Consider the following 26,486-nt stretch of genomic DNA (forward strand, 5'->3'; position numbering starts at 1 on the left):
ATACCACTTACAGTATGTTGTGGTGTGCATTGTTGATGCACATACTGTACTTGGCGTCAGCCCATTGGTGTATATCTAGGTCATATGGCCATCCATTAGTCCTGTCGTCATTGGAGACAGGGGGTTAACAGGGTTAGGGGTGCTGAAAGGAGGACAGATGGAGTGATGCAGTGATGGAGGGAGTGTCTGAACTTAATCTGTGCCATCATATTAGCAACAGCTGGCTTGATGTTGGCTGTCAGTATTGTAAGGCTGTCACACTTCTGACCCACGCACAAGCTGAGCACACCACACACACAGAATTAAGATTCTGATAGTAGTTAGGCCTATTGTCCTTTAATCAAAACAGGTATACTTCTATACTTACTATACCTACTTTCTTTTTTCTTTTTTTCTTATTTTTATCATTTACAGCTCTTGTGTGGTTAACTGTTTTGTATCAAGTTGAAGTTGTAGTTATGGAGGATGTATGTTTTCTCATTTTGATTAGGTATGTTTACATTGCACATTTGTTCCCAGGTCCTATGTGAGAGACTAAATGTGTGTTGTATGCTCTCGGATGCCTGCACACTTTTTAAAAATGTAGCCTTTCTAAGTGCATCAGTCAGGGCAGAAGTTTTTGAATTATTAATAAGGATAATATCATCCCATATAGCTCCTGGCAGTGCAGTAGCAAATGGCAGTGGGTTAGCTCAAGATATGTAACCAACCCTTCCCAACCTCTTTTGTATCCCAGACCATGTTTATATCAACAGAATTATTATGGTCCTGCCAGCATGAAGGCGGTCAAGACTGAAATAAAGGTCTAAAAGTAGGTCGACACACATAAGGCCTTTTATCTCCCTTCTTTTTCTGAAGAAACTGTCAAGCTTTCTCAGTGTTTTTGTTGTTTGCTAATGTAAGCTAGGTAGTTGCAACAGTCACAGGGACACGGCTACACAGATCGAGTAGGTGATGATGGAATGATGGCTGCTGTAGTTTGAAATCAGCATTTTATTTGGAGTCATTAGTAAAGATGTAGCACAGACAGACTGCAAAGTTAATGTTAATTACAACAAAAAAGCCTAAGTAATGTAATTGTTAGTCATCTTTTTTGCAGAATCACATTATATCCTTCTTGCAAGAGTCTGCTGTAGGTCAGGGTAAATAGTGGAAGAAGAGATGATGCTGAGAAATGCTTAATGGCTCACTGACACTGATGAGATTTGCTCCTTAGGTATTGAAATTTGGTACCAAATGGCAATGCATTTTTCAGTACTTGATAAAATTGAAGCAAATCTGCCTGTGCCATATAAGTATTGGTATCCCACCCTAGGATTACAAGATACAAGTAAAGCAACAGAAAACAGTGAGTGAAGCTGATCGGAGCTGTCATATGAACATCTGTTTTTTATGTTTTGACTCTGTGTGTGTGTCTGCAGACAGACATTGTGGGAGAATGACATTAGGGTGAATGGCCACCATGAGTGCTAAATCAGGGAACTTAAACTCCATATGACATTTCCTGCCTTAAATAGCAGTAGTGTTGACAGATTGGACGTTTGTGTATAATTTAAGGTCACTAGTGACATTGTGTATACCAAAAAGGTTTCCTTGTTTTTAGTGTGAATTTAACTGGGAAAAAAAACACACAACAACTTCTTTCATCTGATAAACAACAAAGTTGTACCTCACAAGGATAGGAAAGACACAGCATGGTTACTCTGCTTGGTCTCAGTTTTGTAAGATACTGAGAGACTGTGAGATTCCAAATCTCTATCTTTCAATATGGTCAAGCACAAACTATTTCAGTTGATACACAGTACCAGTACAACTGTGTTTTGATTGCAGCTAGTAACATTAACTGTTAACCTGCAGTGGCACCTGCACTGCATTGGAACTGCTGATTTAATCAGTATTTTTGGTTTGTAAATTTATCTCAACACTATAAGGTAATGACAATATGTGTATCGTGTGATTGACTCTAGGCAATTTGTCAATTACCAATTCCAGAGATTGTTGAAGATGACACAAAGTTTATGTCATGACATTATCTGTATTCTAAAGCATGAGACTGAAGAATCCGGATCCACTGGTATTATTCTTGAAAAACAGAGTTTTATGGTGTCAAAAATAATGATGTGGTGTTGATAAGGAAAGACCAAAATGGACAGGAGGCGTTTTCAAATGTAGCTGTTAGTGTCGAAACATCCTTCAGGCTACTTCCAAAACCCAGCATGACATCATGTTCCCCGCTGCTCCAATGTGCTATATACGTTTGCTCAATTAATTAAGTAAACAGTTTCTCAGCAGAATCTAATGCAGTGTTTGAGCAGAAGGTTACCATCAGCCAGTAGGCCTACATCGACAGCCCAATCTGCCTTGTGTGGCCCTGAGAGAGACTGAGATTTTTGTTAGTTAAATCAGTCAAGCATACAATACACAAGTTGGAACATGTCAACATGTTCCCTTCCAGACACCTCCCTCTGTTTTCCCTCCCTCCTCCTCCCGGTTGGTGTAATGATTACTAAAAATGAGTGTGCCCCATGTGACAGCGAGACAAGTGCTTTTCCCTTGACAAGGTAACTGTGGGTCAGGTGCTTTTGTTGTTGTTGTCTGTTCTGGTTCTCATAGTTCAAGGTTAATGACTGGCACAAGAATGTTTGTTACTGAATGTGTGTTATTGACCTGGTGCAGCTATCACACCGTTACCTTTTCCACAAGATGTTCCTATCACTGGGTAAATATTAGTCTAGCGCCAGTGTAGCATGACTGTGGTAGATTAATGTTAGCCTAGCCTGGAAAACCGTATTGTACTGTGCACAGTGTGTTGTGATAGTTGCCTGATTGCATGATGCAATGCAAGGTCAGTCAAAGGGTAGAATGATTGCTCACAGTGAGCAAAATTATGCTTTAATTTCCCCTTGAATTCTCATTGGATAGATTTCTCTGACATTTTGTCCTTTCTCACGCTGATATTGGCTCCACTGATACCTATATCTAAATGAATTAATGGGGCAGTATGGCCAAATAATAGAAGATTAAAAACAGGAAGGAACACAGTAAGGAAATGAGAGCAGACTGTTTTAACAGATCAACTCAACATCAACTGAGATAAGAGAAAGAGGTGATGTGTGATAAAACTCAACTGAGTTGACTGTCACTTAACTTTCTTCAAGGAACTTGATTATTTTAGTCAATCCATGTCAGAAAGGCAGCTATTTCAGAAGTTAAACCTTCTCAATTTTAAGTTTAAAGTCATTATTTGACCATGTTTTAAATTTAAGTTTAAAATTTTGGTGCAGCAGAATTGTATTTAATCTAGGTTTAGAATTAAAACTAAACAGAGATTTAAAGAGAGATTTTGAATGTTTTTTTCTTCATTTTAAGCCAACTTTGAAGTTTGGTGCAACATAATTTAAAGTTAAGCCAAGATTTAATCGGGTTTAAAAATTAATCCTTGTGGGTGCATCGTGGTCTGAATGTGTTGATGCATATCAGTATTAGGGTAAAACAATTCATATTGGATAACCTATAGTTTAAATTCATAAGATGTACCATCTCTGGTAAAGTAAGACTTTAATTCACAGCACGATGTGTCACAATGTGTCTGTGAGTTTGTATATGTGTGTGTGATCTTTGTATTCATATATATATATATATATATATATATATATGTATATATATATATATGTTTGTGAGTAATGCACTCTAAATGCAGCCTGCTCTGCCACTGCTGCTTGGATTGGCTAGTTGGAGAAGAGCATTTTTTTTTCCTTTGGCACTACATTATGTGCATGTGTAATCCTCTCTTCAGTCTGCAGCAACAAGGCAGGCACACAGACACACGCACACAGACACACACACACACACACACGGTCACGTATGCACAGCCACACACTCATTTTACACTTACGTCATTCATCACACAAACACTAAGGGAATGGCCTCTATATGCTCAACTGACAGACCCACACACAACACAAACACATTAAGCATGCATGGATTCCACACCCATGCTTAGTCTAGACTGCGTAATATGCTCGTACACACAGTCTTTCTCCCAACAAATCCCACCCTGCAGCTGTGAGAACTGGCTGTGATTGGTCCTGTCAGTCTGCATGTCTGCCCACATCTTGACCCACCTCAGGGCCTGTACTGTAAGTGCTATTAATTCTGTGTGTGTGGCAGTCCTGGTAAGGTTTAAAAGTCTATTGTGTTTACTTTTGTGCTAAAGCTTCATGGTCTTCTCCATGCAGCCTGCACCACACTCAGGGTTCAGCACTATACTACACATACACACATGCACTGCAGCAACAGAATGCTATTTATAGACCTGGCCCACAAGGACAAATAAGGCTCCTTTTCAGGAAGAATAAATTTACCTTTTCACATATCATATCTTGGTCATTCATAGCTGGCGCTTTGAAAGGACAAAGGAGCGGAGGGCAGGAGGAAGAAATGCACAGAAGAGATTGCAAGATCAGAAATGAGAAGTCAGGAGGTTGAGAGAATGAGTCATAGAGGCAGGGTAGAAAACGGAGGGAGGCTGGGAGTGGTGTGATGAGTATACGGATGTGAGTATGCTTGTGTTTTTTTAATATGCACACCATATCTACTTTTACAGGGAGGGTACAGTTCGTTAACCACCAAGACTCCTCCAGTGCTACATGTGGTTTTCATTCTAAGCCACTCTAAACCCACAGGTTTACCTTCTGTCACTTAACCAGCATATACACTTTGACATACTGCATTTTCTTCCTGCAGCAGTGTAATTACAGTTGAAAAATGTGGGAGGGTTAAAAGATGAATCAGTCTGTGAAAAGCTTCTATGAATGAATTTTATATAACATGCTGTTCTTGGATGTCATAATTGAGGACTTGTAGGCGAGACTGCTCTGTAGGCTGGGAGTCAGAGGGTCTTGTCTACTGTGTGTGTTTGTGCACTGAAAGAAAATGAATGGGATTATATTGATCCGAGCAGAGCACAGTGTGGCCATCCAGACAGACCCAGGTGGTAACAGCTACGCTCCATTTACTTCAGTGTTTTACCGTCAGCTCTGATTTGCTATGATCAGCTCGCCACCCGTTTGAACAGGCATAACGATCTGTCTGGAAACAGCAGTGACCCCAAGCAGTTGTTAATAACATGCTATGAATAGTTTGCAACTTGTCAATAGTTACAGAGCTCAGTAGAGGAGAAAACAAGGCATAAGAGGATGGAAAAAACAGGCAAAGTGAGGCTAAGTGTCTCTAGATATCACAGGAAAAAAAAATCATGTCATGCATACAAACATATATGTAACAACATAACTTTTATTGTAAAGAATTTACAGGAAATAAAATATTTTTCTCCCTATCAGACACTTAACGAAAGAAAAGTGCACCATATATATACATGCACCTTTTAAGCAGGTTCAGACTCCACTGTGCTGGGCAGACACACTGAGTCAAACTGAGTCAAGTCAAGCAGCACCTGTATGAAAAAGGAGCAAAAGAGCTGGAGAAGTTACAGATGAAGGCAAAACGCCTTAACTGCCTCTACCAAAAAAACTTGCATGTCCTCCCGATTGTCATGTTTACATCATGTTTTATTGGAGCTGAAGCTGATGAATATCCATGACTACTGCAGAGTCGTTTGACCCAAGTGTAAATGCCGATTGTACCCTTTACCATCGAAACCAAAAGCCAGATGTTAGTAGGTGTTAGTGGGTTTTGCTGTCTAGTGTAAAAGGAATTATAAGTCTTGACACAGTTCTTTCTCTTTACATGCAGACTTGTGTAAGTATATGTATGTATGTCTGGTTTCTTATATGTGTCTGCTTATTTTTGTTTTCTTTATGTGGGCATGGTGGCCTGAAAATATGACTCAGTGCTGTAAATTAACAACAGCACAATGACGGCATGAAGCTTTTGAGCCACAGCTTGATCCTGAAACGCATCTGCAGTAGCTGCATTTGTCCCCTTTTGTGTGCAAAGCTGTGCATCTCATTAGTAGATGGGAGCTGTGTGAATATTAAGGGACAGACTCAGGCAAAGCAATTTGTAGTCTGAAGCCTGTTGATGCATGTAGGCAGAGAGCATGGAGGAGTAGTGGTAGTGGTGGTGGGGGTCGTCTTGGACAGTGGGTCTCTGTGGACAGAGTGACTGCACTTTGTTGGAGATGCTGTCTGTCACTTACACTGACAATGTGCAGTCTGAACTGTTTGTGACTGCCACGCACAGTGCTATTATGTGGACTGGCTGACATGTCCTGGTACAGTAGATCTTTGTTAGTTTGAGAGACAAGAGAGAGGGTAGGGGTCTGTGCAGACCGATAGATATAAAGAAAAGGGAAGGAGTGAGGATGGAGTTAAACAGCTCAGAGCCAGTGATGCAGGGAAAGAAAACAAGTAAGATCATATTCAAAAGAAGTAAAGCTATAAAGGCGATATGAATCATTTCTTTTGTTTCTCTAATGTTGGAACAATAAATGCATGCATACAAAAATCTTGAAAGTAACATTTTGTTCTAATGAGAATTTTTTTTCTTGCTCTGTTTCCTTCTTCATCCCTTCCCTCTTGTCTTGTCTTCTCCCCCTGCAGAGGACGAGCAGGTTGTCAGGATGAAGGAGGAGAATTTGTTTCATCGGAGGTTTTCTCTGTGCCCCAATGCCACCTCCCCACCCAAAATCGACCCCCGCTCCCTCACCCGGAACCTGTCTTATGGAGGAGACAACGACCTCTACAACCTCAGCCCAGGTAAAAGGCCAAGAGGTCAAAGCTAACAAATGAAAAATGAATATTACAAACAAAATATGATATTTCAGTGACGTGTTAGTGGACTCCAGTGTGTGTGTCTAACCCTACTGTAGTCTGTACAAATCAGCAAACTTCAGCTGCTGCTTACTAGCTGCTTTTGGGGCTGTCATGCTTTAACTGTCTGTCAGCAGGTTTATTTGCCGAGTTCATTTGTATGTGACTGTGTGTTGTGGGTTCCCACCAGGCAGTGAGACAGACAGGAACGGTCTCTCCATGCTGAGTAATGAACTTAGTCCTGCCCAATCACCAAGCAGCAAGGTAAGAACACGGTTCCTGATTGGGCAGCTCCACTAACAGCTCATTCTGACTTATTAGGTGAGCTGCTTGCTTTTCTATTCTGTGACGATTTCTTTTCTTCTGATTGCTTGCAGTGTTAGCAATTGTCGAGGCCTTGTTTTTACAAGTCAAATTTTAGAAATGCATCTCTTGTTTCAAACATTCAGTGCATTTGAAATGGAAACCTGAGGTATTACCTTTTGGGTAAATCAGCATGAACAAACCAGGAATAAATAATATTTTTAAGTCACAACACTGCATCAGTGCAGTTAAAGGGATAGGTCGGATAATTTGATGTGGCACTGTGTGCATTTCTTGTCAATAGTTGTGTATTTGCTACAGCAGATCCTAGTCAGCACACCCCCACTTAGGAGAAGCAGTGAGGGGCATCAGCATCAGTGTAGAAGCTAAGAAATGAACTGGGTCCGTCAGATTTGTTTTTTTTTTTTGTTTTTTTGTGGTTGACCTTTTTTGAACGTGGTTACAATACAATCTATGTCAGCTTCAGTACACTATATTTAGAATATTTTCATTGGTTTACTTTGTCTGAAACCGACTTTATACAAGCCAAATATTGCTCTCTCCAAACCAATCAAACTCAAAATGAGTAACTTTACCTTAGAGGTAAGACATAGGCTTTGCTTGCCTATCACTGTTTTCATCTATTAGTTTTTTTTGTTGTTGTTGTTTTTTTAGTTTTTTTGTGTTATTGTTTGACTTTAGTGTATCACTGCTATCCTTTTAAAGCATGCAAAACAAACAGAATAACCGATAGAGGCAGCAGTTAATCAGCAACTCCAGTGTTCTGCAAGGTAAAATTACTGATTATGCCCATTTGGAGAGAGCAATATTTTATAATGGTAGTTTCAAGGTGAAAATATTCTAAATATAGCACACACATAACTGATATTGATTGTTTTTGAGGTGGACCTTTCTAAGTGCCCTAAGCTGACCCTGTCCACAGCAGTTTATCACTTAGTTTCCGTGCTAGTACTCCTCTCTGCTTCTTCAAGCTGTCAGCATGCCAACAGCCATCTATTGTAGCTAATACACTGACTATTGATAAGAACCTTAAACAACCCAACTTCAAATTTATAACTAACATAATTTAAACAATCCCTTTATGTCAAATAAAAGCTGTGGGATTTCGATTGTCGGGGCCATGGTGGGAACTGTGTGTTTAACAAGCCATTTATTAGGCAACCCAGATCTTTATGGTCCTGGTGCTGCCTCTCTTGCTTAAGTTGTATTAGTCCTAACAATCTGTCTCCATTCTTCAGTAATACCAATTATGAGTGGTCAGCAAATGTTTCCTATGGCAGCCGGGTAATCTCATCTTGTCTTGTCTCCCCTCTTGTCGCTTCTGCCTCGCCTCTCCTCACCTCGTCTGGTCTCGTCTCGTCTCACAATATCGCCCTTTTATATGTGAAATAATTCACAGGCACAGCTGCATCCCCAGCTTTTGCCCTCTCGTCCATCCTGAAAGCCCGTATTGGACATGACTGAGCACAGCTTTGCCCTTGCATGTTGTCATTTATACAGGTTTGGAATAGTGTGTTGCGCTTTAAGAGAGGCTTCTGTTATCACAAGTACAATAAGACTAGGGCTGTGAATTTTAGTAAAAAAAAAATCCTATTGCGATTATTTTGACACTTTCTGCAATTGTGATGATTGATGATTAGTCGGCATGATCATTTTGCAGAAGAATGTTGTTTTTAATGAAAAAAGCAATCAAAATCATGGTGATGTGACATTTGATGGGGTTTGTACTAAACAAACATGTTTTCTTACATCCTGAGAACAAGATTTGTGAGCCAGGGCATCTCTGAAGCACTTCAGTGCTTCATTATAATGTTTTTTTTTTTTTTTTTTTTTCTTTGGTCATACATTTTGTCTTTATGAAAAAAAAATTGCAGCTTCTCCTATTAGAATAGTGCATTTGGCCATATTGTGATTTTGGTTGATTATGCAGCCCTAGATAAGTCTAAGGGCTTGTGTGGGTTCCCTAAATAATGTTGTGAGTCATATTGGTCGTGCATACAGAACAAGCGGTTATGTAATTAGATATTGCAGTGAAATCACAGCATAATTTACCACTGAGAAGCTAATCTCTGTTTACTGATCAGAGGAGACCATCAAACAGTCAGTGCCCTTTGCTGTCTAAATAAGGTGGGTTTGTGGTCACAACACCAGGCAGGCAGTCAACTTAGTTGTCCTGCTGATTGAAAGGACCACCCACCTGCTTTATACACACTTGTGGCAGATCAAATGTGCTACACTTAAATAACGTGGCGTTTATTGCAAGTCAAGTCAGTTACCTCTTGTGGCAGTACATCACAAAGGTTTGTTCAAAATGCTTCTGTAATTGTTAAGACAGAACTTTTTTCTGTACTTTTAAGAGTGGGACCAAGTTGAACATTTCAAGTCAGTCATCATTCCAATCATTCATTTTGGTAGATACAGAGGTTGAAATAGTAAACAGTAACCGAAACCGATTTTAAATCTCTCTTCTCCCTTCTCTTCATCCTCACTGATGGTCTCCTCTCCTCCCTCCTCCAGTCTGAGTCCAGGATGTTTAATGGTCTTGAGAAGGAATGCCCCTCCCCTACAGAGAAGCTGGCCAGGAAGGAGTCTCTCAAGGTATACATCACTTGCAGTCATGCATAATGTTGAGTTTTATTATACAACATAATTTATTACAGAACATATTTAGGTTACAACAATCATTTTCATTATCAATTAAGCTGTAGATTATTTTCACAGTTAATCGATTAATCATTTAGTCTATAAAATCAGAATATACTATTTCCTGGAGCCCAAAATTACATGTTCAAATTACACACATATATATGTATAAAGCCTACACATGCCATTTAGGGGGAAAACTTTCAGGAGCTAATTATATAAATTTGTACCCTTTTTTATGTCTCAGATGATCAGCAGTTGTCCTGTTAATGATGACCTCAGACAACTGTATGTCTGTAAACATTTGTTTGACTCTGCCTCCACCTAGTGTTTGTACTCTCAGATCAGTCTTGTGACAAGTAGGACTGATGACTCATTTGTGTGTTTTATTTTTCTTATTCTGTTTGACAGGTCCAAAAGCAGAATTACAGACAAGAAAAGAAAAGGGCAGCTAAAGAACTGTTTAGCGCACTGAAGGATCCTAGTGTTGTCATCATGTCCAACTGGTTAAAGGTCTGAGGATGTTGTATATTACACAGAGCTGCTAAAATGACTCCCAGCATGATATCTCTGTCACAGTGACAACAGGCTATTTGTTGTTTACACCTTTTGCTAATTATCGTCCTAGTTGTAGTTTGCAAATTCATTGTTACAAATAATTGTGCAACAGTGGAACATTCTACAGCTCAGAAGGCAGAGCTTGCCTCGCATGTAGTTTCTTGATATCTGTAATTGTGGGGGGAAAAAAGTTGTGCCCCCATTTTGTTCTAAAATTCACTCCTGTCTAATCATCCCTCGTTCTTCTGTAGATCCGTGGCTCTTTAAAGAGTTGGACCAAACTGTGGTGTGCCCTGAAGCCTGGAGTTCTTTTAATCTATAAGACCCCCAAAACAGACCACTGGGTGGGCACCATCCTGCTCAGTGCATGCAAGTTGATTGAGAGGCCTTCAAAGAAGGACGGCTTCTGCTTCAAGCTCTACCACCCACTTGACAAATCCATCTGGGCTGTCAAGGTTTGTATGATCACTGGTATTTTGTATGATCACTGGTATTTTGATGATCCATAAGACTTCAGACTACGATCTAAAAAATAAAACTGTTCACTCAGTACCAGAATATTTCCAGAAAATATGATTTTTTTAGTATTGATCAAGTATTTTCCCCTTTTTTTTGCAACAAACAATACATGTTTTGCCTATACAAACACTGATAATGCCTCTGTGGGGAAGATTGGGATTTTGGCAGTTTAGTGCCATCTAGTGTTAGTATAAAAAAACACTGTGGCTCCTAGTAAAGCACATCAAAATTAAATAGTAATTAGAATTAATAGCTATGCAATGGTCTTACTAGCACTGATGCTGTAAAAAAAAGCTTTTCAAGGGAGCTTTTAATTAAGATTTGGTTTAGCAATGCGGAATAAAAATACAGTGTTTACTTGTACTGCTAGTCTGTTACCCACAGAAGATACTGATCAGCATGCCCCCAGTTTGGCGAAGCAGAGAGGATTACTAGCACAGAAGCTAAGGAATGAACTGTTGTGGACAGGGTCAGCCTAAGGTATTTTAGCAATCAAATAAAAAGGTTAAGTATAAGCTATATTAGGTATATTTTCACTGCTTTACTTGGTTGTCAGACTGTAATTTTACCTCACAGAACAGGGGAGTTGCTCGTGTATGGCTTCTTCAATATTTCATTTTGTTTGTGTTACCCTGTGACTGTGATGAATCTGAACTACCCCTTTAAAACACCAGTGTCAGGCAATAGTACAAACAAACTAACAAGTAAAGGTAGTGATAAACGAGTAACCCCTGTGTTCTGTAAGGCAAAGTGTCTGTGCTGGTGTCCCTTTCCACTTCTCCTAACTGGGGGTGTGCCGATGTGGCTAACACTCACTATCAATAAGCACTTCATACAACACAGTAGTAGTTGTTTTTAGCACTGTTGTTTATTTTAATTTTAATTTTTAAGTATTATTTTCGATACTCCATTATGCTCATAGCCCTTGAGAGAGCCATTTGTTTGTGTTGGTACAATGCAACTAAATGGCATGAAGCATGAGTCACTGTTTCATCCATATGCTCAGGGTCCCAAAGGAGAGAATGTTGGCTCCATTACACAGCCTCTACCCAGCAACTACCTGATCTTCAGAGCAGCATCTGAGTCTGATGGTGAGCTTTATTTGTGGTTGTTGATTATTTTTATGAGTAAAATTTATTGTAGGTGCTCGTGCCCATCTCTAAAATGTGTCTATCTCCAGGCCGGTGCTGGATGGATGCCTTGGAGCTTGCTCTCAGCTGCTCCAGTCTCTATAAGCTGACAGCCAAAGCTGGGAGAGAAGCAGATATCAGCACGTCTTCAGAGTCCTCCCATATACTCCACCTACTGCAGTCTACGGCACTCAGTGATACAGAGCTGCTACAGTAAGCGATACACATCTTACATTTATTAGTTGTTGTTATTGGATGATGTATGATTCTTGTAATCACACTCCCAAGTTGTTGCACTTGCCAATTTACGCAGAAGACTGTTGGCATTTCTGCCAAACATGTTTATGCTGTCTTACGTATGCAGTGGTCAGAAATTCACAGATGGTGCGTCTGTGACTGAAATACAGTCTCTGTGACTTCTGGTCATCAGCAGTTGTATCTGAGTGTCTCCAAGTTTAATCTGTAACCATTAAAAATATAAAAAAGGTATAAAAGAAAAAACAAATGTGTTATAATAACACAAATACATTCAATTAAACATCACTGCAAACTACTCTCTCAATTTAAAAAATAATCCCTGTGTCGTACTTAATTCAAATAATTGTAACTAACAGTCAGACATAGCAATTGCTGACAATACGCTATCATATTTGGAATTTAAGTCAAAACAAAAACAAAGAAATATATATATACACACACACATATATGAAATATATATGTGTAACTCTGCACCTGAAACCACACCAACCTCTAATCAGGCGCAGGTATACATAATTGAGGCAGTCATATGTAGTTGTGGACATGAACAATAAGAGTGTAAAAAAGTATAGAGTGTTCAAACATAACTTTATGACATGATGTAACAATGTGATGAAAAAATTAAGGCTTTGGACCTTTGTTAAACATTTCATTTAGTCTTGTGGCCCATGTTGAAACCTTTCCTGCCTTAAAAATTATTAGCTGTATCTGCTTTTGGTTTAGAAACTTTTAAAAACTTGAGGCAATAGAGCCTTGATTAACAGACCGAAGAGAAGAAGTAATAAAGACTACGTACCTGTGTTTTTTGCTGTGTGTATTTTTCATTGATGAAATGTGACCTATAATTACAAAGAAGCAATATTATTCTTTTCTGCAGTGGTGGAACAGTGTAATATAACCCTATTGTTTTTACATTTGTACATTTTAACCAGCAAATATTTGGTAGTCACCTTTGATTTTTTTTAGCTTATAAGGTAGCATCTTGTGAAACTGGTTAAAAATCTGCTTTACAAGACCTAGTAACATTTCAGGTTCACTGGTGGTTTGCCATGTTCTGAATGAAATCAGCAACACTGCAGGGACAAGCATGTAAAGAGTTTTAATAATAATGGTATAAGATCCAAATTGCAGAAGCTGCAATTTTTTGATGAAGGAAAAATATGTGACAAAACAATATTAAAATAAAGTACTTTAGTGCTGCAGAGATGCCCTGCCCTATAAATTTTCATTTTTCAGTTGTAAGAAAACATGTTTGTTTGGTAAAGACCCCAACAAATGTCCCATCATCATGACTAATGGTTTTCTGATGCACAGTGAAGTGTTCCTGATTCTAGTAGATCACAAGAAAACATTGCTTGTCCCAACCTTGTTATTAAATACATTACATGAGCACCGGATAAAAAGAGCTTCTTGCCCACCGTATTCCTGGAAATAATCTTCCACTGTGTACATGTACATGTGGCTTTGCTCCATCTTCCTCCTCTGCGGGAGGTGTATGGCATTTTGCTTCCGTAAGTGTTGCATTACTGCTAGTTGTTGGACTATTTGTTGGACTTTCCCTCTGTATTCCAGCATTGCCATGACATGTGTTAAAAGGTGCAAATGTTCCTGAATGTAGCTGCATGTGTGAAAAGTGAAAATCCCTAGCGGTGCTTGATTGTTGATCCCAGTAATTTACCCGGAACCATGTGTGAAAGAGGCTATAGATTATTAGTGTTGAAAGGTCTGCCAAACAGCAATTTGTGTTGTCAAACAAACTGCATTTTTTAAAGCCTTCTAAAACTTGATGAACCTATGTTGTGCTGACATTTATATGTTTATTATATGTTGCCCATAAAAATATGAAAAATACAGCTTTATAATTGGGCATAGATTGTGAAATAGTAGCCTGAATAGTGGCAGTGCTGATGGGAAAAGTGTAAGCAGTTGTTCCTCAGTCGCTGCTTTTAACGTGCCCTTAAGTAAGGCAGCTAAGATCCATTACTGTAGGTGGTGGACTGTAGAAGACTGTGACTGTACTGAGCTCTGAATGTGGCTACAAATGAATGTGATTAGGAGAATTACAAGGGAGTCAGACAATGTGGATCTTTTTGTATGTGTGCTCCAGTTTGGCAATCCATTAACTGTTGTGTAACAAGAAAGCTATAAATCAGCCACATTATTTTAATGCAACCTGCACTCCACCCAGAGTGTGTATATCATTTCTATTTATAGCTCTGTTTATAGGAAATCCTACCTCGTTTTGCATCCACAATGATTGTGACATTATTTATCTTAATTATTTAAAAACCTGTTTGTGTGCTTCTACATTTGAGTTTACATGGCTGTGACTTTTCTATATTCTTTATACATGTTGGTATTTATCCATCATCCCATTTCTTCTTGAATCGCTGCTCGTGTTTAGATTCTACAGTAGACATCCCTTTCCTCCCCACCTCCCCCTCCCATTACCTCCCCTGACGGCTGAACCCTCCCCCTGGCCATCCATCCCAGCTCTCCCTCCTCTCCTGCTCATAACCCAGCCAACCACAGCAGCCCATTCGATCACATGACTGACAAGAAGAGCAGGAAGATGGAATAGAGAGTGAACCATACACCGCCCAGAAAGAGACGGCAGCAACACAGCCGCTGTCAGCCTGCAGACACACACACATAGACACACATACACACACACACACACTGGCACACAGACAGAAATATGCAAACACAGATTCAGGAAGCAGGCGTGCCGGGGTCGAGGAAACAAACCTGCACCTTTTAGCCACTCCATTGAAAACATACACGCACACACAGGAGACGAGAGGAGATAAGGACAGACTGCGCCTGTGCTTCGATTCACATCATTGATGGTGTTTTGATTCGAGAGGAAGAGTTTGTGTGTATGCTGTATATCTCTGAGGTAAGGAGAGCCGCCTCTGTTGCAGGGCGTGTTTGGGTTAATAAATAACATTACTGGCTGGTTAGTGATTCACAGAATGTGCAGGAATGTGACTCTTCTGGTCTGTCAAACCCTCTGGCGTTCTGAAAATTGAGCTCCCATGGTTGTTGGGGAAATAAGCTTCTTCCTTGTTTTCTGTGAGCATTATCCTCTCACTGCATGTGGTTTTGAGAGCATATGACAAACTATAGTTATCTTCCACTGCCATCATGTTTGTGTATTTGTTAGGATCCCAAGTGCGAATAATTTGGGAAATATTTGACTTAAAAGAGTATGCATATCATTAAGACCTGCTTTAATTTCTCTGTCTGTCTGATTGTGAGTCTGAATGTATTTTTGGACCACCAGAGGACACAGACGTCCACTGTCTGACTTTTAAAATGGCTGTAGGATTGAAACCATGATGTTCCTTTTTAACTATCGATTTCACCCTCCCATCTCTCTCCCTCTCTATCATTCTCGCGTCTCCTTTCTTTGACCACTTAGAAGCTGATGCGTGACTTTCTTCTCTGTATTTCTCTTTTTTTCTACTTTGTTCTGGTTGTTAGAGGTGCTGACAGATGTCTGAGTTTGATGTGTTCAAGACTGGAAAATTCCATATTGAGAAAATGGTTAGTCAGCATAAGAAGCAGTTTGAATTAGTTATTTTTTAACTTTGTGCATGCACACATATCTATGAAAGCATGAGTGTATGTGCACTGTGTGTAAAGTGCATGTGTATAGAAAGCAGAGGTGGGAGTAAATCACACATATGAAAGTCTCAAGTCTTATCCTTCAAATGTCAAGCTATTCCGTAATCCATAATTAAATGAAAAAGACAGTGGTCATGAAAAGTTGAGTTTTGTTTTCAACATTAATAAAAATCTTTGCCACCACCACAAATCTTTCTGATATTTGACCTTTTGTGTCAATAAATACAAGCCTGTAACATGAACTACAATAGAGTTGGAAAAATGGTCAAAAATTCAGGCACTTTTCAGTCCTGTACCAAGGAGATGAATTGAAACTAAAAACAAGCTAAAGATGATGACAGGACATAGGTGTATCATGTATAGTTCTTAAGCACACTCCTGCAATGTGAAACTAAAACTAACCGAATCAAATGTATAAAATGTAACAAAAACATTAATCGTGGTTCAGACTTCCAGGTGACAATAGGAACTTTGTGTCCTCCAATTGTAGCCATTTGTATTGTTGTAGATTATGGTCGCATTTAGACCCGGTGAATGGGAGGTAGGAAGTGAAGGCGGATGAGGATGAGGTGGTGTGGTGAGGTCTGGTTGTCCCAGCAACTAGACATATCAGATTTCTTAAACACATCCAGACCCTCCAGGTCAGCCAGGTTTTTATAGTGGATAGTCTCTAACAGAGTAGTCTTACTAGTCACAGCCATGACGAGGAGAATACAAGACAACATCATGTAATCAACAGACATTTAAACACCTTTCAGAGCCTTTAAGGTTCATAGCAGTTAATTTCTGCTTTCTATTTTTGAGATGTTGTAGATTGCCTGCCCGGAGATGCAATCATCAAAGCGTTGGCAGGAGCAAAGTAAAATTGAAGAAGGTGTTTGTAATGTCATGTGACATTACTCATCTGTAATGCCTAATCATGCTTATTAAAACGGCCTCAAGCTTCCACACTCATTTAGATTATCTGTGGTAATGACTTGCTGTCATTGTGAGAGTTACATATTAGCCCAGTTCAAATCTATTAGGAGACAACCATCAGATAAAGATAAGCATATACTCAGATACAGATTTTCACAGAGTTAGCACTTCATTAAATCATGTGATTGTGCCTTTTCTGTAATCCTGCAGTAGTAATAAAATGGTTGAAAATCAGCACTGCTTACTTTATTTTAACCATTCATTTCTCCTCTGTTACTATCAGGTTAAATGACAGCGTGCTGCTGGGCAATCACCACATGGAGCATGACGGCTTTTCAGACAAATCAGAGCGTGAGGCTCATGATGACTGGGACACCACAGCCAATGAGAACGGTGGAAGGCTGACAGAGGAGAGCGACATGGACCAATCAGACGAGCTGTCCCCCGGGCCACAGGCCACAGCCTATGTAGAGCAGAGCACAGAGGAGATGGCTGAGGTGAGGCGCTGAGCTTACAGATACAGTGTTTATGAAGGGAGCTCTGCCTTGTTTTGCTTGAGTTACAGTTCCCAAAAATTCACCAACGTGACTCTCTGCTGACCTCACTCATATCTCTGCATGTTACTTCAGGCTGGGGAGGCGTCTCAGGTGGAGACTGTATCAGAAGAGAACAAGGGTCTGATCTGGGGACTTTTGAAGCAGCTGCGGCCAGGCATGGACCTGTCCAAGGTGGTGCTACCCACCTTCATCCTGGAACCACGCTCTTTCCTGGACAAGCTGTCTGACTACTACTACCACGCCGATCTTCTCTCACAGTCCGTAACTTAAAGTCACTATACTCTTTGTGTCTCAGGTCACAGAAAGACAGGAGGTATTATTTGTGTTCTTTTCTTGTAATCATTGTATGTGTTTCCTTCACCACAGAGCTGTACTGGAGGAAAGTGCATATGGTCGGATCAAGCAGGTGTTGAGATGGTACTTGTCTGGTTTCTACAAGAAACCCAAGGTACAGTAAGATGTGTTCAGTACTATAGCACATATAGTATATAGGGCTCATTCAAGGAATCTATCAGGGAATAAAAGAATCAAGGACATTTATTATCATTACACAAAACAGGGTTGTACAACAAAATTAGTTTCTTCATGTTACACACAAAATACAACATATATGCAGATAATAATTAAATTCAGAATGGAATAAGATGAAATATAAAACAAAATAAAATAAAACAATACATACAGTCATTTACATAGGCTGTATACCTATACACATACTCACCTGGTAAATAATCCTGTTATGCACTCTTAAATTTTGCATCAGGTTGAATGTAAACAGCAGCAATAAGATGGTGATTATAATATGGTTGACTTCTTGACCTAAGACATTGTCCGTCAACTTTGATTGTGTTTGTGTTACGGCTCTTATCTTTACTCTCCCCACATTGAACAGTGAACATTTTCAAATGAATTAATTAGTGTTATTGATAAGATACAGTAAACATGAAAAACTATAACTTATTCCTCTTTCAAATGGCCAGAGCTATCGAGCATTCCTCCATGGTGTCCAGTTGCATACTCACACACATTGAAAGCAGTCATTTTGGGAGCACTGGAAGATTTTCTCTGAGTGTTAGGATTTTTCAGATTGTCCTTTGGGGCCCACCATCTTCTAACATGACATTCTGTGACACTTTCTTGGTCACTTGACAAATGACTCTGTCCTCCATCTATTTCTGCACTAAAAGCATCAGGAGACACTTGCTGTTTCCTCTGGTTAGGAATTTATTTCCTCAGTGGGAGGAAAAACACCCGTCATGAGCCAGCAGATAATGTCTGTAGATTAAACTGAGCTCACTCGGCACTTTTTGAGCTGACTACCTCATAGAGATTCACTGGAGCTGGATGGTAGAAACTTATCATTATTGTGACATCTACACCTCTGCATGCAACGTTGTGCATTATTTCCTGCTGAATTATTGAGTTTAGACAGATGGTAAAGTGTTCCATAGTGATAGTTATTATCTGTGAGTTAACTTTTTAAATCTCAGGCCAGTTTGCTCCAATGATCATCTGCAATGTAATTGTTCCTCCACAAGAGGTGTTGGTTAAGTGTTAAGAAACTGTAATGTTACTCAACTGTTTCCACATTTGATTTAACAGAGACTAACTGTTTGTGTAAGAGGAAGCTTACAGTAATACTAACACTGCTGCATGTGCTTGCATTTTGCAGGGTCTGAAGAAGCCTTACAATCCAATCCTGGGGGAAACATTTCGCTGCTGCTGGCTTCATCCTCAAACCGACAGCTGCACTTTCTACATAGCTGAACAGGTGAAACCAGGCTCATAGCTACAACATGTAAATGCACAGTTCACCCCCTGCGTGAAATATTTTGCACAATTCAGCAAACACAGCACACACCTGTGAAATGCAGCAAGTGTAAAATGAATGCATGCCAGAGGGTATCTGACACCTCCTTTTCTCTCTCTGATGCTCAGATGTCTCTGTCTCTCTCTCCCCTGCCAGGTGTCCCACCACCCGCCTATCTCTGCCTTTTATGTCTGCAATAGGAAGGACGGTTATTCTATCAGTGGTAGCATCCTGGCCAAGTCCAAGTTCTATGGTACACAGTAACTAAAATATATAATTTGTTTTGTCATAGCTGCTCATGCATGCCAAGATAAAATCCCACCCTTGCTTCATGGTGCGACAAATGGCAGTATAAGCTTTTTAAGATGGATCTACAAAGAAAACTGATACTTGTATTCTTTAATCAAGTGCTTCTCTGTCCTTAGGTAACTCTCTGTCAGCTATTCTAGACGGCAAAGCCAGGCTGCTGTTCATGAGCAGGGGTGAGGAGTATGTCATCACCATGCCCTATGCCCACTGCAAAGGTAAAAGATCTCATCTCTTTGGAAAAAAAATATTTTGTAGAGGCTTTGTTGCCATACATTGTTTAGACACTCTAAGGGGAGACAAAGGGTTAATTTTGATAGTGACGTCCTTGCTAATGCTGTAATGTTAATAACAAGCCAATTTTGTTCATTCAGAGCTGAACAGTCACCTTCACTGCCCCATTAATTACTGTTGGATCCATTTCCCAGCTAATTACATGGTTAAAATATGTTAAGTACTGTGCTGTAGATTATTCAAGTACAGTAAGCAAATCAAAACAAGGACACACAAATCAAAGCACACTATACTGAATATTACAGATAGGATTAGATTATGATGATCTATAGGATATTGTGAGTAAATGAGTACATGGGGTTCTTTGTGGATTTATGACATAGCAGTCTCGCATCCTGTGTAAACAGTTACAACAGTTTCATCATAGACCATGTCTGGTCCTTCTTGTTTTCCTTCCTGGATCATTTTAGTTTGTGCTTCTATTTTCACACTGAAATTACCAACCACAGCTTTAGTACAAGAGGTTAACGCGCAAACTCATCCACCATGGTTGCAAACATTGTGACAAATCATGTGTGGGCTGTAACTTTTGCAGCCATCTGTCGCAGCCACTATGTCTGAGCTACTGTAAATCAGACAGCACTCTGCTCTGATCATGAAGTCTCACATGGCACAAATTAGAGATGGATGATTGGTGGAATCTGAGTGAAGTTTCTGTTTATTCTCTGGGTGTACATGAATATGTTGCAAATAATGTCTTAACCTTGCGTCACAGTCCAGTCAGAGAATGCACTCACTGTGAGTGTCTAGATCATAAATTATTCTCCTAACCATACATTAACACAGGGAATGGTATAATTTATTTATGGACTTCCAGCAGGATCATCTGCATTCTGTTCATTGATGTACTGTAGATCAGATGCTGTAATACTGTTTCTGTGCCTCCTATAGGTATCCTGTATGGCACTATGACACTAGAGCTGGGTGGGAAGGTCACCATCGAGTGTGAGAAAACCAAATGTTTCACAGAGCTGGAGTTCAAACTCAAGGTATATTTTTGAACTTAAAGAATTTGTTCACAGCAGTATTTTTTGTAAATGCACTATGCACTACACTAGTTATTTTTTCTCATGTTATCATAGTTGCTTGATAAGTCAGCTGTTAATACTGCACATCCTGAGACAAGAGTAATTTTAATAAAGATGTGACTCTGTTCACTGCAGCCTTTCCTCGGAGGCTCCTGTTCTGTGAACCAGATCAGTGGGAAGATCTCTGTGGGAGAAGAGCTAGTGGCCACTGTTGATGGACACTGGGTGAGAACTTTGACCCAGCTTATCCCTTATCCCTGTCTCTGTCGCCTGTCTGTCGATCTCCCTCTTAACTTCATCTGTCAGCATCCCTTCCTGCCAATTACTCACTGCCACTCTGTAGTTAGTGACTCTCTGTAGTAATTCGAGGCAGAACTGGTAATTAGAGGTTTAGGAGCAGCAGGAAGAGAGAGCAAGTGAAGGACAACATTAAGAGGGCTTCCACAGGGGTCTGAAGTGTACTTGGTCTGTCACGTTCTTGAAATTGTTAACAAAAGTGTAGGTTTTTCCTGTGTTGCCTCCCTGTAAAGAGGAAAACAGAAAAAATACTTTCTCAAAGTATCACATCTATACATTCTTAATACATGATTAATCGACATTGATATGAATATTGAGAGGCTCTGTGATGAATTACTTTGATTGCTGGGACTGACATTTAGTTGCCTTTTGTTGTATTCAGGACAGTGAGGTGTTCATTCATGAGAAGCGCTCGGGCCAGCAGGAGACATTGTGGAATCCAACCCCAGACATTCGCAGCAGCCGCCTCAAGAGACAAGTGGTCCAAATAGACCAACAGGGGGAGTTTGAGTCTGAACGGTAAACTGCACATGCTTATTTCATAATTAAATTAAACTTATTTCATATGTCACTTATGCATGGAGATATTCATATTCATATTCATTTGAACATTGTTAAGTAGAGGAAACAGGATTAAAGATCTCATGAATGGCATATATTTTTTAGGTAAAACACAGCCGTAATTAGTAACATAAATAATAGCATTCAACAAGGTGTGTTACGATGTCATGTCAGTGAGCAAACATGCAGAATATCAGGGCTGTGGAAGTGGTATACCTTCCACAGCTGAAGTGCTGCAGTTATTAGCTACACCTGTATTTGACTTGGTAAAAATGTCCAGTCTTACCTGTCTAATATGTCTGCCCATCATGTTCCTGTAATACTATTATGCTCCTGACAGACTGTGGCAGCATGTGACCAGTGCCATCATGGATCGGGACCAGGTGCGGGCCACCCAGGAGAAGTTTGTGCTGGAGGAAGCTCAGCGGAGAGAGGCCAGGGAGAGAGGAGACAAACCCTGGAACCCAAGACTTTTCCATCAGGACTCTGTGACCTCCGAGTGGACGTACAGGCACATGGAGTATGAATACACTCTCACACTGTAGTCTTTTTAGTTTAGATTTTGGGTCAGCATAACAAGGATTGAGCCGTAAATTAAGAGGAAAAACATGGAAATAATGACATGTTCAGATTTATATAACACTGCATCCTCAGCTTTTAATAAATTGTCGTGTTTGGCAGCACGCAGCCGTGGGACCCTGAGCGCTGTCTGGTTCAGTTTGAGAAGGATGGAGTGATTCAGACGCACGAGAAAAGCCAGAGGCAACACAATGGACTCTCTTACAGCCACAGCTGGGCCAGCCAACAGAAGGTTAGCAAGACCAATCACACGCCTCCAAACTAGAGCTATATTGATATATTATTGATGGCTGTGGCACTTCTTCCTTTCAAGCCTGCTCCAAAACCATTGACAAGCAGGATCAGACATGTTGTTTCTCGCTTGTTATTCACTGCAGACACCCAGACAGCTAAACCCCATCTTTATTCAACTGTTAGCTTTTTGTATCTTGCAGCTCACAGCCGGTTTGTCTGCAGTGAGTTTTGAATAACTTAAAGTAAAACTCCTCTGCCTCTTCCAGGCTGAGGTGAATGGGAAACGTAGGAAGGCCAGCAGCCAGCCATCCAGCTGCAGCCAGAACACAGAGAGCAGCAGCACCACACCAGAGCCCACACACGAGTCCTCGGACAATGAAGGTCAGGCATGCGCACACACACACTCAAAAACAAACCAAATCTGAAATTGCACTACCTAACTCTTACGTTTTCTCCTGTCATGTGCCCAGGGTTCTCAAACCAGTGTGCACGGTGCAATAAAGAGGTGAAGGACATCGCCCTGATAGAAGCGTCCATTACATCCATACAGAAAACGCAACAAGACATCCAGAGGTGAGAATAACACTTGTGTTTGAACTCACATATATTTGGGGAGAAAAGTATAGCACAGTGCCTTCACATGGACTTTTAATGTGTGGAGAAACAGATTAAAACAGTCATGTATAAGTTATGGGGTAAGGATATGATGTAAGGTTTTAGATTTTATAATATTCATTCAAAAGCAGAACTATAGCACATTCAGATTGAATACTGGATGAATCGTGTCAATATAAAATGGCATCAATACATTCGTAAAAAATAATATCCACAATTGGTTCATATCAGTGTCAGTTTAAGAAGTTAAAGCTACTACCAGGAGTTTTTAACTGGTTATGAAATGGTCTCAATTTAATCCTGATGGCTCTACATGACAGACTGACACAAAAGAGACGGTCAGCGAGAAGATCAGCTACTTGTATACAGATTTTCTTAATGCCTCCCACTGGGTCAGATTCTCTTTGAAATTAGATGAAACGAGCCTGTGTCTCCCAGGCAAAGGCCCATTAAAGAGAAGCAGGAGATTTGGATAATTTGTGGTTATTAGGGTGAAAACACCACCCCTTTTGTCCACAGGAGCTCCCAAAATTTACAAAATATTAAAGTTCGTTGTTGTAGTTTTAAAGAAACAGTTTTCACAATCAGTGAAAACAGACACTTTTCCCAAAGACAGAGGGTTGTTTATTGTGTGTTTTTGCTCTCTTTGTGTTTTTGTTTTTATAATTATGAATCATTATTAAAATTACCAGTCAAAGTTTTCTGTTACACTGCTCTTTCATCAGTTTGGACTAGTTTATTTTTAAACTGTAAAATACCCTGCCACCGTGACATATCTTTGTCCTTGTATATATTCTATATTCTGTATATTATAATTTTTTTGAAGAATATTGACCAACATATCAATATTGGAAACATTTTACTCCCTAATAATGTCAGTCATCCAAATATGGATTTTTTTCAGTGAATACCAATAACATATACTTGCCTGCTTCTCATGGCCAGTACAATAAGGTGTCTGTTAATTTCATATGTTTGTATTTTAAAAAGACTTTTATATAACCTGTAGTTTATACACACCTGAGTGTAAAAAAGGCTGAGATGTAGTGAGCAAAGATGGATGATTTAATATTCCATAGCTCTTACCAAACCAAGTGACATTGCTATTATATAGTGATATTGCATATTCCATAAAAAACTTCACAAGTAAACTTTGGGTCATGTGGAGCATTTTGCCAAAGAATTCAAATTAAATGTTTGACAGTCTGTCAGATTAGAAGTTATTATAGCAGATATTTATTAACTAAAATGTCATTGTTGGGATGATAAATAACTCAACAAATTTCCCATTATCAGCCAGTAGTTTACCAGCCCCAGTATTTATCATGCATCCGTAATTTAGACTTGATTCCTGCTGAGCATCATCAAACACGTGTTGACTGTGACCCATCTCTCTCCCTGTAGGAACCTGGTGGCCCTGAGTCGTCAGCTGGCTCGTCAGAGGGCGACAGACGATGGTGTGTCACTAACAGGCCGTCACTGTCTCATCCTCTGTGTTCTGCTCCTCTCACAGCTGCTCCTCAACTATGTCTTTACCTGAGCCCCGCTCCTGAGAGGGGGTGGGGTGGGGTGGGGGTGTTTCTCTCCGGCACTGATCTGGCGTTAGCCCCTTCCAAAAAGCACAGACTCTAATCAGAGGACCACAGATCAGTGTTGGGAGGGGAACTTTGTCCCTTCCTCTAAGAGGGGAGGAGCACAGACATTATAGCAATAAACACAGCCACAGCCACCGCCTGTCAGTCATCTGCAGAGAGGAACGGCACCCCCTAGTGTAGCCAGATTGAAACAGCACCGGCACCCACGCACTTTGGATAGGAAAGGAGGGATGAGCACGGCTAAAACAAAAAAAGATTTTGAATTTAAAAAGATGAAATGTATGATGAAGAATGATTTTTGCAAAAAGAAATGACAGAGAGGATGTTTCACCATTCCTTAGTGTCTTTTTATAATATTGCCCTGCAATACTGTCTCCATGTTAGTGTGCCTGTATGTGTGTTGTTCGTACCTACAGTACAGTAGGCCCTATGGGCACAGGCAGATCTCCTACTCCCCTTCCACTACAGATTTCTGGGCCTTAACGCTGAAGCCAAAAAGAAGAAGAAGAAGAAGGAAGAAGAAAAACATGACGTATACAAACGAAGAAGGAATAATCTTCCAACAGTGCAATTCTGTGTGTTTTGTATCGATGTACGCTCAAATACACTCTGTCTCATCTTTTAAAGATGTTGATTTTACCAAAACAGTATTTATAATCCGAGAGGACAAAGAGTACTTGTTTACAGGGAGCACTGTGTGTGTTTGTAGTGACACATAGGAAGGAAGGATAATGGGAATGAGGCAGGGCAGAGAGCCAAACAGAGTGTCTTTGTTATTTGTGTGCCTGTAGTGCTGTAACAGAAGGGATAATAGCATAGCACTGCTCTGGTCTAGACCATGACACTAGTGTGTACAATCAGTTAGAGAAACAGCGTGTGGAGGAAGAGACGGAGTGGAAGAAAAAAAATGAGAAAACAATTGAATTATTTTGGCCTAATAGAAGGGGTTTGTTTGTGCATCTTGGTCCACAACATGTTCAAGTGACTGTTTTAAGATGTAAACACTTAGTAATGAGTTGTTTTTTCTTTTAATCAATTTGTATATATTTGTCTGGAGGTCCGTGTTTCAAAAAGAGATTTCAGAATGTATTTATTGGGTGATTAACCTTGACTTTCCTAATCTAATTCAGCTTGGAGGACGGAGACCAGGGGTGACAATCGCACTCCCAAGGTTGTGTGGGTTCGTCATATTTCTGTATGTTTGTATGTGTGTGTGTGTGTCTCAGTGTGAGGGAGCACATGTGTGCGAGTAAGCCATTATGGTTGTGCTATACAAAGCCAGGTCTGTGATCTTGGCTTATACTGGTTTTTAACCATTTCATTCTCCATTGCCAGTACTGATCTACCCAATGGGAGAGACTCGGGGAGCACAAAGAAGGAAGTCGACTCTTTGAATGCTTTTATTTACAACTTAATTTGTTTATTCTTTTCATTATTTTCCTGTTTTCTACTCTACTGCCATGTCTTTGGGAATCTACATGCCAGATATTTTTGTCATAATATGGAACGAAACTACAGAGAACCTGATGTTGGCCGATGTTTTCATTCATACCTGTTGCGTACTGTAGCACTACAGTAAAACATTTTAACCCTGACACTGCCTTTGGCTCTCATTAATGTCTTTATAATAGAAAAATGTATCCAGCAGTTTTCAAAACAGTGAGAAAAACTTCAGAGACAAAACTGGTTACCACTTTGCAGTAACACTACCATTGTAAATGGTTTATAAGCGGGCCAATATTTAGATTGTAATCACTATAAATTATTACTAAGTTGTTGCAACATATTACATAAAGTAGAGAACAGTGACCTGTTGCTTTCCATTGCTTTAATCTTCAGTTACTGTATTGTTCACCT

General features: G+C 39.9%; 1 protein-coding gene across 4 annotated transcripts in view; it reads left to right on the forward strand.

Moving 5' to 3' along the window:
* osbpl5 (oxysterol binding protein-like 5) overlaps positions 1-26,224 on the forward strand; it is a 51,546-nt gene extending 25,322 nt beyond the window's left edge. For 2 of the 4 annotated variants that reach the window (XM_084733506.1, XM_084733507.1), the window contains 21 exons: positions 6,564-6,719; positions 6,964-7,037; positions 9,615-9,695; positions 10,152-10,253; positions 10,550-10,753; positions 11,824-11,908; positions 11,998-12,160; positions 17,037-17,250; positions 17,383-17,567; positions 17,677-17,758; positions 18,983-19,081; positions 19,277-19,373; positions 19,546-19,644; positions 20,612-20,709; positions 20,884-20,973; positions 21,428-21,564; positions 21,947-22,126; positions 22,288-22,417; positions 22,686-22,800; positions 22,890-22,992; positions 24,439-26,224. In XM_084733506.1, coding sequence (XP_084589632.1) covers positions 6,584-6,719; positions 6,964-7,037; positions 9,615-9,695; positions 10,152-10,253; positions 10,550-10,753; positions 11,824-11,908; positions 11,998-12,160; positions 17,037-17,250; positions 17,383-17,567; positions 17,677-17,758; positions 18,983-19,081; positions 19,277-19,373; positions 19,546-19,644; positions 20,612-20,709; positions 20,884-20,973; positions 21,428-21,564; positions 21,947-22,126; positions 22,288-22,417; positions 22,686-22,800; positions 22,890-22,992; positions 24,439-24,574 — 2,610 coding nt within the window. In that variant the 5' untranslated portion in view covers positions 6,564-6,583 and the 3' untranslated portion in view covers positions 24,575-26,224. The remainder of the gene's footprint in view (positions 1-6,563; positions 6,720-6,963; positions 7,038-9,614; positions 9,696-10,151; positions 10,254-10,549; positions 10,754-11,823; positions 11,909-11,997; positions 12,161-17,036; positions 17,251-17,382; positions 17,568-17,676; positions 17,759-18,982; positions 19,082-19,276; positions 19,374-19,545; positions 19,645-20,611; positions 20,710-20,883; positions 20,974-21,427; positions 21,565-21,946; positions 22,127-22,287; positions 22,418-22,685; positions 22,801-22,889; positions 22,993-24,438) is intronic. The other 2 variants (XM_084733508.1, XM_084733509.1) reach the window with 1 other exon arrangement.
* Positions 26,225-26,486: the final 262 nt, after the last annotated feature.

Source organism: Lutjanus erythropterus, chromosome 13, assembly GCF_056507025.1.
Source record: "Lutjanus erythropterus isolate fLutEry1 chromosome 13, fLutEry1.hap2, whole genome shotgun sequence".
Lineage (NCBI taxonomy): Eukaryota > Metazoa > Chordata > Actinopteri > Lutjaniformes > Lutjanidae > Lutjanus > Lutjanus erythropterus.